The 13790-nt window shown below is 41.1% G+C and overlaps 1 protein-coding gene across 6 annotated transcripts in view; it reads right to left on the bottom strand.

Moving 5' to 3' along the window:
- Nek9 (NIMA related kinase 9) overlaps positions 1-13790 on the bottom strand; it is a 42922-nt gene that overhangs the window by 14337 nt on the left and 14795 nt on the right. For 5 of the 6 annotated variants that reach the window (XM_063240885.1, XM_063240884.1, XM_003472430.5 and 2 more), the window contains 8 exons: positions 8473-8523; positions 7868-8060; positions 6023-6167; positions 5100-5300; positions 4890-4936; positions 3323-3478; positions 1042-1150; positions 395-556 (listed from right to left, as the gene is read on the bottom strand). In XM_063240885.1, coding sequence (XP_063096955.1) covers positions 395-556; positions 1042-1150; positions 3323-3478; positions 4890-4936; positions 5100-5300; positions 6023-6167; positions 7868-8060; positions 8473-8523 — 1064 coding nt within the window. The remainder of the gene's footprint in view (positions 1-394; positions 557-1041; positions 1151-3322; positions 3479-4889; positions 4937-5099; positions 5301-6022; positions 6168-7867; positions 8061-8472; positions 8524-13790) is intronic. The other variant, XM_063240886.1, reaches the window with a different exon arrangement.

Below are 13790 nucleotides of genomic sequence, written 5' to 3'. Positions count from 1 at the left end.
ATTGAGACTTGGGAGAAGGTAGAGGCTTCCATCACAGCACCTGAAAGATCCGCCTGTATTATTCTCTTCAGCCACATTTACTGAAACCAGTATGCTGGGAAATATACCAATAGAAGTACTTAATAATGCTGGAAGCATTTTACTAAAAAGTTAAAGTTCAAATTAAAGGAGGAAGAACTTAGAATATCAAACTGTCACTATCTAGAAAAATCCACCATACTGGCCAAGTAAAGTTAAAGAAGCTTAATTGTATAACTAACCACCAGTATAAGCCCCAAAGTTTAGAGGCTAGGATTGTTTGTTTTTGTATAGCACTGAGTCTGTCTCTCTCCCAGTTAAGAACTACAACATAGCTATCTATCCAAAAAGCTTCAACTGATGTGTATAGACTCACCATCAGTGGCAGCAATGGTGAACTCATCACCGCAGGAGACCCTGATCACTTGCTTCCCACCGAGAGGTCCTCCCAACAGGTTGATTCCCAGGCGCTTCTTGTAATTCCCAACACCCAACTGCCCACACTTATTGCAGCCAAATGTCAGCAGACGGCCTCGCTCTGAGAGAGAAGCAAAAGTAAAACAAGCAAGCACAAATGGGTCATGGGACAAGCAAGGTGCAGCCAATGCAGAACTCCTAGCTTCTGCTTGCAAGAACATACAAATTGTGACGTTAGCTAGATGACCCTGGACCTTTGCTACCTAGGTTCTGTGACAGGTAAGACCAGTAAATAACTCAATAGTGTATTTTCTTTCTAGTATTATTTTTAATGTGGAGAATAGGTAGTACCTAACTTTGAATACTTACAGATGGTGCTAATTAGAGACAACAGAAGTCAGGTATTATAGATGTGGTTGTATTTATCACAAATTTATACTGATTATCAGCAAAAATTATGTGTTTGAATGCCTAATCTGTTAGAGATAATACTGGATATTAGGGGAAAATCAGAAGGATGCATATATTGTTAAGAAAAGCTAGCATTTGACAGAATAAAAAAGTCTGAACTCTTCAGACATGTAATACAGTTAGAAATCAACTTACCATCAATAGCAGCTGTGTGAGTCTTGCCTGGAGCAATGGTACGGATTTTATAAAAAGACAACTGCTTGGCTAAGGTAAAGGAGGTTGTGTAGGGAACTTCGTGGTATGCCTGAAACAAGTAAAATGCAAAGCAGTCTTACGAAGTAAAAACTGAAGGGATAATCAGGAAAAGGGTCACAGTGCCTTTCAAGGAAACGTAATAAGAGGGTTCTGGGTAGTTTTCTATAGTAGGCTACAAGGTGAAAGAAATGATATGTAATTAACAGAATTTACCATATGAGGCAGGACTTTCTGAAAACAATTTTTTATACATATTTGGAATGTATGTAACACATGAATTCTCTACTGCAGAAAGTAAAGAATTAAAATCCTGAACAGTTTTTTCTGCCTACAAAATGCTATGATCTAACTTCATCAACAGGGTAGTAGTGTTTCACAACTTTTTAAAATCCACATTCCATTTGAACTAGTATATACAAATTTTCTCTGTAAGTTTAAGATTTCACAACAAATCCAATGTTTTAAGAAACCACAAAATCAAGCAGTGGTAATTATGAATATTCATTTCAAACTACATAGACTCTACAAGCTCCCCGGAATTTATATTCTCCTAAGAATCACTACTTCCCAGACTGATTAAAAATTAACCGTTAGGTGGGCATGGTGGTACATGCATGTAATCCCAGGACTCTAGGAGGCTGAGGTAGGAGGCCTCGTAAGTGTGAAGTTCAGCTTGGGCAATTTAGTGACTTATCTCAAACTAAAAAATAAATAACAGCTGAGTATGTAGCTCAGCACAAATGCACTTGGTTCATTCTCCAGGACAAAGGAGGAGGGAAAGAGGAAGGGGACAGGGAGAGGCAGGAGGAAGAGGACAACAACAAAACTACATTTTTTATCAAGTTAGGAAACTTCTGTCTCTTAACTCGATTTTTTAGAAATGACAGAACCTCATTATACTAACAAAAGAGGAAGAAAGTAAGACTATCAGTGGCAAATTTCATGATACCCTTTTTTTGGTACCGGGGATCAAACTCATGATCTCACACTTGCCAGGCGCTTGTGTTGCTGAGCTAAATCCCCAGCCCCTTCATGCGTATCCTTGAAGAGGCAGGAAGTAATAATTATATTTTGTAAGCCCATAGGGTATCTATCAATGATTCATGAATAGTACACTAAAAAACTCCCCAGTGAGGTATTTCACAGAAATGTTTCTTTTTCAGGTTAGTTTTCTTGTTTGTTTTTCAAAAATAAAGCCTGAATCTTGACAATTTATTTTATTTATGCATGTATGTATTTACTTATGATGGCATGAGGGATTGAATCCAGGGCCTCTGCACTAAGGTACAGTTCCAACTCTTTTCCTTTTTTTTTTTTTTTTTAATCTTGAGTCAGGGTTTCAGTTAATTCATAAATTACACAACTTGGGGTTAAACTTATTGTGACCCTTCTGCCTCCAGCCCAAAGTGCTGGGACTATAAGTGCATGCCACCACACTCAGCTAACATTTTACTCTTTACAACCTATTTATTGACTAACACACTACAAAACATCACAGTTTGATACACTTTTCTAAACATGTACTTCTTTTTTCAAGTCCATTTTGTGTCAAAGAGAAAGAGAAAGAGAAAACGAAATTTCAAAACATGGGGACAATAATGGTACGCACATGTCTGCACCTATACTTGTAAAACTACAACCTGGACCAAGATAGGGGCCATTCTCATCACTGGAGGACCCCCCTCACCTTTTCTGCTAATATTTGGACCACCGCTCCCACAACTGACCACTACTTTGACTTCTGCCATTAGAAGTTAATTTTGCCTCTTTTTTTTTTTTTTTTTTTTGGTCTTTTTCCTTTTTATCGGTACCGGGGATTGAACTCACGACTGCCTGCTTGCAAGGCAGGCGCTTATGCCGCTGAGCTAAATCCCCAGCCCTTGCCTCTTTTTTTTGTTTATTGAGACAGGGTCTTGCTAGACAGTTCAGGCTGGCCTTGGGCTCACTATGTAGTTCAGGCTGACCTCAAATTCATGGTGATCCTCCTGCCTCAACCTCCTGAGTGCCACATCTGCCTTTTTTTCCCTCTTCTTTAACTTCATATAATTATAATCTCATAGTATAAACTGTTTTATGGCTGGCTTCCTTTGTTGAACACAGTGTCTGTGAGATTATCACTTTGATCTTAAGTCAAATTCCAAGGTCATTAACCAATAATCCCAGAGAAATTCTAACCAAGAAAAGTTCTTATGGTGTGGTTAGACACCATTGGGGTACTCACTTCATGGTTGATAATTCCTGACATGCACTGATTCAGACCCAGTTTGTTGAACTCATTGAGTCCACAGGCCAGCACTTTGCCTGACTGCGTCAGCAGAAAGGTCCCATCAGAGCCACACTGAACTGCAACAATAATCAAAGCCTTGGGAACATCCACCTGCAAGGAAGAAGTAAATCAGAAAACATCCCAACTATATAATTGATACTAGAAAACAACCCAAAATAACCCCCTCAAATCCTTTCCAAAGTGACATGCTGCATTCAGTAAAATGACCACAGGGTTTTTAGAGTTACTCTGGTCTCTTCACATCTGCCCAAGAGCTTGGGGGCTAGTTATGCTTTTGGTACTGTGGAATGAACCTAGAGGCCTTTGCACTAGGCTGTATCCCCAGTCTTTTTAATTTTTGAGATCACATCTCGCTAAGTCTCTAAGTTGGTCACACTGGGTTCAAAACTGGGATTCTCCTGTCTCAGCCTCTCACAGTATAGTACCAGCCCAGCAGGGTCTAGTACCTTCAACAGGAGTTTGGGTGTTACAAAAGAGAGGAAGGACTGCAGTTTTAGGTCAACTAAATAGCCTGCATTAGTTTGTTCAGCAACAGGCTCTACTTCTGCAAAGGAGACTTCTGAGAAAGAAGACTATTCACAGCAAGTTGGCAATGGAGAAGCTTCTTGATGGTTTTGTCCTCTGAGATGAGGGTTCCTGGACAGAAGAAACTCAGCAGCCCAAGGGTTCCAATCAGGTCATTTCAAAGAGAGGTTGCAGAGTACTGAGAGGTAACTAGGACTTCCAGGCGTTCACATCTTTCTACAGCTAATGTGTGTTATTACAGTACTGGATGAGCAACAGCAGTGAATCCCATATAGGATGGTCCCCACAGACACGTAACTGATTTCTTAAATGTAAATAAAAACTGCTAACAGTAACCAGTATAGTCAATGTAGCCACCCTCCTCCCTGACAAGTGGGGTGTCTGAGCCCTGGAGGATGGGTCAGACCCACCTTTCCCTCTGTTGATTCCACTCCAGTTCTTGTGAGTCTCTCATAGTGCTGGCTCTGGCAGTTCTGAGTAATCAGATACTGTATTTCACACCACAGGACCCCCAAAGAAAAACAACTTCATATGACTGCTATTCAACTATGGTGTTCAACTACAGAAACGGAAGAAGATACCACCTGATGTTCAACGGTAGAAATAGGAGAGGAAAATGGCTGTGCTGGGTCCAGAGATGGTAGGTACATCGCTTTCTGATACTGTCTCAAGAACTTTCTCGGGGAATAGTCAGCTATATGTGACTTTCCCACTGTACTTGAGTTTATCTCTCATTCCTGGTAAGACGTGACTCCACAGTGTCCACAGCAGCTGTATACACTGTCTCATCTTTCTATCATTTAGTTAGCTGCTAAGACCACACAGAGCTAAAACAAGAATCCCAGATTGTTAGTCTCCAAAACAGGAGATATTTCAGAAATAAACATCTTGATAGGAGGACTCAGGGAGACAGGCTGTATTCTTGGAGGCTGCATGACTTAAACAGGCACTAGGAAAAAGCTGCTTTTGATTTTACCCTTTGTGGTGTATAGTAATCCTCTTCTGAATCCAAACCCAGTCGTCCTAAAATATACACAATAAAGAAAGTTATCATGATGAGGACCTTTTTCCCAAAGGTGTTCTGTAAGCAGAATTAACATTTCTTGAACAAAGGCCGTGTCATGTGTCTACATGTACACAGATTGTGCATCTGGGAAGCAGTGGACAGAGGTGAGGCTACACATACCATATTCACCACAGCCCCAAGAATAGACTTCCTTGTTTCGTGTCAGGACCACCACATGATTATCCCCACAGGAGACCTGCTCCACTGGATTGCTGAGGAAGAAGTTCAGCTGCATGGGCTCTAGTACTTCAGGGCCAGCAATCTTATCTACCCCTATGCAACCATAATAATCTGATCCAAAGGCATAGAGCTGGCCCTCATCTGCAAAAGGAAGAAAATCATCCCATCAGAGGACTGACTAACTTTGTCTAATCAGAAATCTGTGCAGGATTAGAATAAGGACTACTTCAGCCAATCTTACAGGAGATAATTCCATCAGAGAAGGATAGACTGTTCAAGTCTACAGCTATTTGTACTCTAAGGGCCTATGTGTAATATTATTGTAATAAACAGTTTAAAAAGTGGTAGTATAAGCCAGCAGTGGTAATGCATGCCTGTAACTCTGGCTACTTGGGAAGCTTGGGAGGGTCATAAGTTTGAGGCCAGCCTGTGCAATACTGAGACTCCATCTCAAAAATATAAAAAATTAAAAGTGGTAGTACTAGCATGTTAAATGCTTAAAATTGTACTGGAGCCTTTTCTCTTTTATAGATGAAAATGGAAGTACAAGAAATCATAAAGTGAATATAAAGACCAAACCTAAATTTATTTCTTGACCTTGGGTTTGTGCTATCCACAGCAAGAAGAGGTAGTGAGATCATCTCCCGCTCCTCCGCCAGCCCCTTCCCTCCAAGGGACACACAACACATTTATTTCTCCTCATCCCGACTCTTCTTATCTACCGCCGCCTTCTTACTTATCACTCAATACCTCCTCATTCTACCGCAACGTCAACTGACATTATAATCCCAGCTAAAGCTGCACAGCACTAAGCCCAATACTGCAGGTTAAATGCACTCAGATGCTTTCCACGAACTGCTCACCTGTCACACAGACTGTGAAATCATCCCCACATGACACCTGACGGATGGCTTTGCCTTGCAACTTTTCCACGTGCTTTGGCTGTCGATAGGAAGCCTTGTCTCCATGGCCCAGCTGACCGTGAAGCTTAGTGCCCCCTTGCATGTTCTGTGAAACAGAGAAGTCTTAATCTTTAACACAATTAAGAAAAATAGTAAGAAAAAAGCTGGAAATTGGAAAAAAAAATGAGTAAAGGGATTATGTAATTTCTTTAATGGTAGGCAAAATAAAACTCACGTCAAGATAAAAATTTTAAACAATATTCTGGATTCACGTCCAACAGGTCTTAAAAGGACATATTCCCAATTTGTGTTTGTTCTTCAAGTTTAAGGTGAACTACATTTTTAATTATGGGTAATGGAATGGTAGTAAAGAGATTCATTGTAGAATCTAATTTGTTTTTCATGGAGGTAGAGATGACTTTATCTTAAAAATTTAGTATCTGTACTAGAAGTCCAATAAATTTTGATCACAGTTTACCTGAAACACAGAACAGTTATAAAGAATCTGGCTACATCAAACAGGCTACTCTAGAGCTCTGAGAACAGGCCTCATAATTTTGCAACAGTTTTATACACATGGGTAAGTAGTCACTTTCTACTCAGTGACTCAACTGTAAGTCCTTATATAAATGGTATTGAAAGCACTGATTTGGGAGTGCTTCGGGTGATATCCCAGTGAGTCATCTATGTAACAGGCCAAAGCATTCTTTTGATAAATCAGTAGTTGAGTATCTAATCTCACATATTGGGATAAAGCAGTGAATGGGACAAACACTGTCTTTGTCCTCATGCAGAAGATATCTGAAACCAGTGAGAGTAATGAGCTTCCCCAGGAAGAGGCACCAACAGCCTGAGACAAGGTAAAGTAAAGGGAAAGCTGCCTGTCATGAGCTGGAGAAGGCACAGCCAGAGAAACAGAGGAACGCTACAAGAACGCACTACCATGGAAACCAACTAAAAAACAAAGCTCAGAAGAGGAAAAGATCAAGTTGGTAGTTGGTTAAGGACTAAAAATTAGCTGTTTTGCTGGGCATAGTGACACACACTTGTAATCCCAGCACTCGGGAGGCTGAGGCAGGAGGATCATTGCAAATTTGAGACCAGCTTGGGCTACAAAGTGAGCCCAAGGCCAGCCTGATCTGCACAGTGAGACCCTGTTTCAAAAAGACCAAAAAAAAAAAAAAAAAAATCACCCGTTTTAACAATTTACAGGTCATTTCATTAAGACTTGTTTCAAGTGGGTGGCAGAGATGGAAGCTGTATTGTAGGTGAATGAGAGAAAGGGAGATGAGAAAATAGAAAACAAACAAAATATGTTTTAAAAAAAAAGTGAGCAGGCAGACTACAGATAGCAACAAAGGGAAATACTATGCGACATGTACCTAGCTATCTGCAATCACTGGGGTGGGTCTTGGAGCTTTCCAGACAGGGTGTAGTGCTTCGTTTGTTAAAAACCTACTCCATAGATACTAGCTGCTTAGAACCTCACAATAACAGCACAGAGTAAGTGGCTCGTCTGAAACCATCCAGCTGTCAGTGGAAAAGCCCTTTCTCCACTACAGCTCATTTTATTCTTTCTGCTTTTCTCATCCACTTAGAACACAATTACATGTATCCTAGTGCATAACAGGTAAATGTATGTTACTGAACTAATCAGACAAAATCTCTGCTCTAACAAGAATTTGTTCCATGACCCCATGCTGTGGTCATGCAGTATGTGTTCAACTAACAAAATGTTTGGACACCCTGGGTCCAGTAAGCGATCGGGCTTTTAGCACTGTTCCAAAGTCCTTAGCTCTCACTTACCACCCAAGTGTATAGTTCCTTCTCCACTGTGACCACAGCAAAGTGAGTATTCCCTGCGCACACCTGCCGAGCACTACAGCCACTCTTGATGACATCCAGTTTCTGCGGGGTGGATTTCCCACCACCCCAAACATAGACTTCACTGGTTCGTGATGTTACCACAGCAATGGGTGCTTCAGTCACGGTGCTTGACCTGCCAGCGACCCCCAGAACAAAGGCACACTGAACATAAAAATAATACCAAAGAAGACTGCTTCCAGTCTGTCCCCTCAGAACTACCAATTACGGTATGAAAAAGTATGTTCTTTCAACCCTTTCTCACAGCAGGCATTGCGAAGTCTCGGCTTCATAGCACAGCCACCCTAGATTTCAGTTTAATCTGTAACACCTACACTTTTCAACATTCATCACAATAGTGATATGCACTTAATATGTGAGGGTGAAATTATAGCGTTCATGTTCTCAGAAATGACTGACATTTAAGCAGATGCTGGCTCCTTGGATACTAAAGGCTACTAGGAACAAATAATATACAGACATAAATAAGAGCTCCTTGGGAATTTAGGATATACAATACTCATTTTCAAGAGTCTCTTGAGCATTACCTTGGTCTCTTTGTAGGTGCGTTAAGAAGAGTGACTTTTTCCTCCATCTCTCTAGCAAAAGAAAAGATACATGAATGAAATCACATGTTCCTATGTCACAATTGTCTCTAATATATGCTACAGATTTAATTCTCTTATTAACCATAAGCATCCTTCAACATGACAATACTTTTAGGAAAGTACTTTGATGACAACTCAAACAGTTACACAGGCCTGATACCAAATGATTCATTAAATACTAGAGGACCAGGAGTTTAGGGGTTTTTCTTTCTATTGCCAAGAAACAATGTAGGCTGGAGCAGGGCATTTTGAGAACCTATGATGCACACGATGAACATCTCCCTCTAGTTTGCCCACTGACTCCCCAAATGCAACATCTCCAATCCTGTAATTGTTAGCTTTTCCCCAGATCAGCTTTTCTTTCTGTCTCCCTCATTTCTATAACTGGCAATATACTTTACCCATTCTCCCAGTCAACTTCAGTCATCTCTGACTCTTGTATCTCCCTTTCTTCAGTATTCAATTCTAGAGATTCTACCTACATAGCACCTTTCATATTCAATGGTTGTGTCCAGACTCACCACCTCAGTTCTGGGCAGTTTCACATCTCACCTGTACTGTGATAGCCTTACCTTCACTTACCACAGTCCTAACCTGCTTTTATCAGACCTATACTAACAGTGAACCTAGCACTACTAAATGACTCTTTCTTAGGCATGCTTCTCATTACAAGAACTGCCCTTTTTCAAATATCCAAAAACTCTGTATCTTTTATATTAAACCTAACAGTCAAGATTCTCTACATCTTCTCAGCTTTCCTTCCCTTTACCAACACTCCATGTTCTGGCTCAGGGTTACCATTCTGCCTAAATTGTGCATAAATCTATTATAGCAAAACTAAAAGGGTAGTGTTCAGGCATTGGTAATTTATTCTTTGAGACCCTCTCCCAAACAAACAAACAAACAAAACAAAAACTATGAAACTATTAGAAGAAACTATAGGGGAAACATTTCAGGACACTGGTCCAGGCAAAAATTTTTTTGGATATAGCCCCAAAAGCATAGACAACAAAAGCAAAAACTGACAAATGGAATTATATCATACTAAAAAAGTTTCTCAGGGGCTGGGGATTTAGCTCAGCGGCATAAGCGCCTGCCTTGCAAACAGGCAGTTGTGAGTTCGATCCCCGGTACCGATAAAAAGGAAAAAAAGACAAAAAAAAGAAAAGAAAAGAAAAGAAAAAGTTTCTCTACAGCAAAACAAACAATCAACAGAGTGAAAAGATAATCTATAGAACAGGAAAACAAAAATATAGGCAAATTATTCATTTGATAAGAAATTGATTTCTACAATATATAATAAGCTCAAACAACTCAATAGTGAAGATCTGATTTTAAAAAAATGGGTGAATGATCTGAATGGGCAGTTCTCCAAAAAGGAGATACAAATGGCCAATAAGTATATAGAAAAATGTTAACCATAAGGGAAACACAAGTCAAAACCACAATGAGGCACTATCTCATCAAGCTAGAACAGCTATTTTGAAAAAGTAACAAATGATGCAAGGACATGGAGGAAAATATATCCATATTCTTTTGATGGGAATAGTCCGACCATCACAGAAAAGAATATGGAAGTCTCTCAAAAAACTGAAAGCAGAACTACCTTTGGACACAGCACACTCTTACAAGGGACACATCCAAAGAAATTCAAATCAGTATGTTAAACAGATCTGCCCTGTTTGCAGCACTACTGACATTAGTAAAGACATAGAATCAATCTTGATGGCCACTGAAGGATGAATAGATGAAGAAAATGCAAAATACACACTAGAATATAATCCAGTCCTCAAAAGAGATTCTACCATCTGCAGCATTATTAACGGTACTGGAGGACATCATGTTAAGTGAAATTAAGTCAAGTGTGCTGGTGCACTTGTAATCCCAGCACTTGGGAGGCTGAGGCACGAGGAACACTGTGAGTTTAAGGCTAGCCTGGGCTACATACTGAGTTTAAGGCCAGCCTTAGCAAGATCTGCCTGAAATAAGAAGACTTTGTCTCAAAAAAAGCAGAAACCCATTCAAAAACCCATTGTTTCATTCAAAACAATGAAATTAAATCAAATAGAGTAAAACAAATATTGCCTGTTTTCCCTTATATATGGATACCAAAAAGATCTCAAAGAAGTAAAGAACAGGGCCATGGATTTAGCTCAGCGGCATAAGTGCCTGCCTGGCAAGCGTGAGGTCGTGAGTTCAATCCCCAGTATCGGGGGGTACGGGGGAGAAGTAGAGAACAGAACAGTGATTATCAGAACCCAGAAAGGGTAGGGGGAAGGAAGGATAGAGAGAGGATAATTAATGGGTACAGGGTATAGTTGGACAGGAGTAACTTCTAATGTTCTGTAGCACAGTAGGGGACTAGGGATATATCTCAGTGGCACAAGTGCCTCACTGGCAAGCATAAGACCCTGAGTTTGATTCCTGGTACCAGAAACAAATAAGTAAGTAAATAACAGCACAGTGGAATAACCATGGTTTATAGGGAAAATAAATAGAAGAGAGGAATTTACAAGTTCCCAACACAAAGAAATGATAAATGTCTAGGAGCCAGGTATGGTGGTACATGCCTGTAATCCTAGCACTTGGGAGGCTGAGGCAGGAGGATCATTGTGAGTTTGAGGCCAGCCTAGGCTACAAAGTGAGTACAAGATCAACCTGAACTGCATAGCAAGATCATGTCTCCAAAAGACAGAAAAAAAAGAGAGCAATAAATGTCCACAGTGATAGTATGTCAATTGTTAATTACCTTGATATGATCATTACACACTACACATGCACTGAACTATCACATAGTATCACATAAACATGTACAATTACTCTACCAAATAAAAATGTTAAAAAATAAGATTAATTAAATGACAACAGAATAAAGATATGTTGACCAAAGAGTAAATATTATAGGATTAGTTAAGTACTTGATGTACTTAAGGACAAGAATTTTCCAACTCCTCAGGAGGCTGAGGCAGCAGGACTGCAAATTTGAAGCCAGCCTGGACAACTTAGCAGAGTTCCTATTTCTAAATAAAATTTAAAAGTGGTTGGAAATATAATTCGGGGGTGAACTGCTTGCCTAGCATGAAGGAGCTATGTTCAACCTCCAGTAAAACACACACACACACACACACACACACACACACACACACACACACTCACACTCACACACACACACACTCCCTGACTTCAAAGAGCACAGTATTTGTTTGAATATTTAAGGGATATAAAAACAAAGAACTAGGTATTATAGCACACGCCTGTTATCCCAGGGCTCCAGTGGTTGAGGCAGGAGGATTGCCATGAATTCTAGACTAGCCTGGGCTACATAATGAGTTCAAGGCTGCCATGAACTACATAGTGAGACCCTGTTTTCAAAACCCCCAAAATGAAACAAACAAAACAAAACAAAAACAAAGTATTGACAGAGAAGGAAGATAGTAAGGCAACAATGATAAACTAGATGAAATACTGACTAGAAAACTTACAAGGAATACTTCTCCTTTATTGTGTTTTAGGTTGAGGTGTGAAGCCTTCTATAGGGAGGACAGCCTTCCTGCCTCTACAGACAGACCTGTGACACACAAATCTTAGGACTACTTCTCAGGAGTCAATAAGGCTTGATCTCAAGAAATAGGTAAAAGGAATCTGACTTCTTTAACTCTAATCCACCATCTCAACAAACATACTCAGAACTGGGTGTGGTGGTACATGCCTATATTTCCAGCACTTGGAAAGTTAAGCAGGAGGATTGCACTAAGTTCAAAGTCAGACTGATAGCAAGGTCCTGTCTCCAAAACACACACACACACAGACACACAGACACACACACACACACACACACACACACACACACACAAACAGAAAGCTAAACATATTCAAAAACAAATGACCAGTCTTAATTCATACTACTATCCAATGATTGTTAGGTACTTTGTGCCAGAACCTGGGCTGAGCACTTTATAAGCATTACTTCTTTAATCCTCACTCACTATATCTTACTTTATAGGGGAGAAAACAAAGAAACAGAGATGAAAAATAACTTGACAAGGATAACACAGAACTTAGATACAAATCTAACAATATCAATGTACCAACTTTAAAATAAAAACCCCACAGATTTGGGGATATGGACAGCTCTTTAGTCCCATCAATATAAATTTAGTTAAAGAGGTTAAAGTTAGGAGTCAAGAGGACTCTGGAGAACATGGCGGACAGACAACAGCAACTACTGAACGCTCTCTAAAGGCTCGGCTCAGAGGCCAGGAATGATGCGGACTAAGGAGATACGAACCAGTAGAGATATGCTCTGCTGACTCAGGAACGAACTGGGCTGAGAGAATCCAACTTGGAATACAGTCCTGGTGCTAAAATAGGAACAGAAAAATCTCGGTGTGGAGGCTCGACTCCGCGCCATTGGAAACCGCGGTTTGGATTTCCCGCCGCGCGGCGGCCGGCTACCTCCACAGCGGCTCAGCAAGGAGAGACGCGACCCCCGAGCTCTGGGACCGGGCGTCTGGGAACGGTCTCGGAAACGTGACGGGCAGGAAGGAAGGCTGACTGGTGGCGAGGTGAGCGAGGAACTGACTCCCTACCGCAGTCTGACTCCAGCGGAGGATTTTCTGGGCGCGGGCAGTCCTGTAAGAGCAGGGCGCGGTGGCAACTGCAGCCGCGCATTTCCCTCTCAGACGGGATTGGTGAAAGGTGCCTGGCCGGAGGGATGCTGCTGGCGGACTCCCTAGGCTGGCCTAGCCCAGATCCCAGAGCCTGACGGTGGCCCGGAGGAGCGACCGACTTCCGCGTAGGCTGCCTCCTCCACAACTCCCTGGGGCGCAGCGGTGAGCGGGAACACCTAGCCAGCGCAATTTGATCAAGCTGTAGCTGACAGGCAGGGAAGCCGGGCCTCCTGTGTAAGATTACATTTTATAAGGAACAGAAAATATGGGGAAGGGAAGCAACAAAAAAGGCTCCTCGACCCCCAATCCTGAGAATCAGGCAATAGTGGACACTGTACCAATATACATTAAGCGCCATTTAGAGAGCCTCATAGACCAATTCAGGAATGAAGTTATCAATGACCTGAAGCTAGAAGTATGCAGAATAGTTAGAGAAATGCTAAGCACCACCCAGGAAAAAGCAGATGGTGGAGTGGAAGAACAGAAAAAGAGGGGAGAATTGCTTGATGGAGAAAATAGAGAAAGCATAGAATACGTGAAGCAGGTTCAAAGGGACTATCAAGAAATTAAGAAGTCTATCCAAGACTG

Source organism: Cavia porcellus, unplaced genomic scaffold (genome assembly GCF_034190915.1).
Source record: "Cavia porcellus strain 051 isolate PalLab524CR breed Dunkin Hartley unplaced genomic scaffold, mCavPor4.1 scaffold_31, whole genome shotgun sequence".
In the NCBI taxonomy this organism is placed as follows: Eukaryota; Metazoa; Chordata; class Mammalia; order Rodentia; family Caviidae; genus Cavia; species Cavia porcellus.
This window is presented reverse-complemented; position numbering and strand designations above follow the sequence as displayed.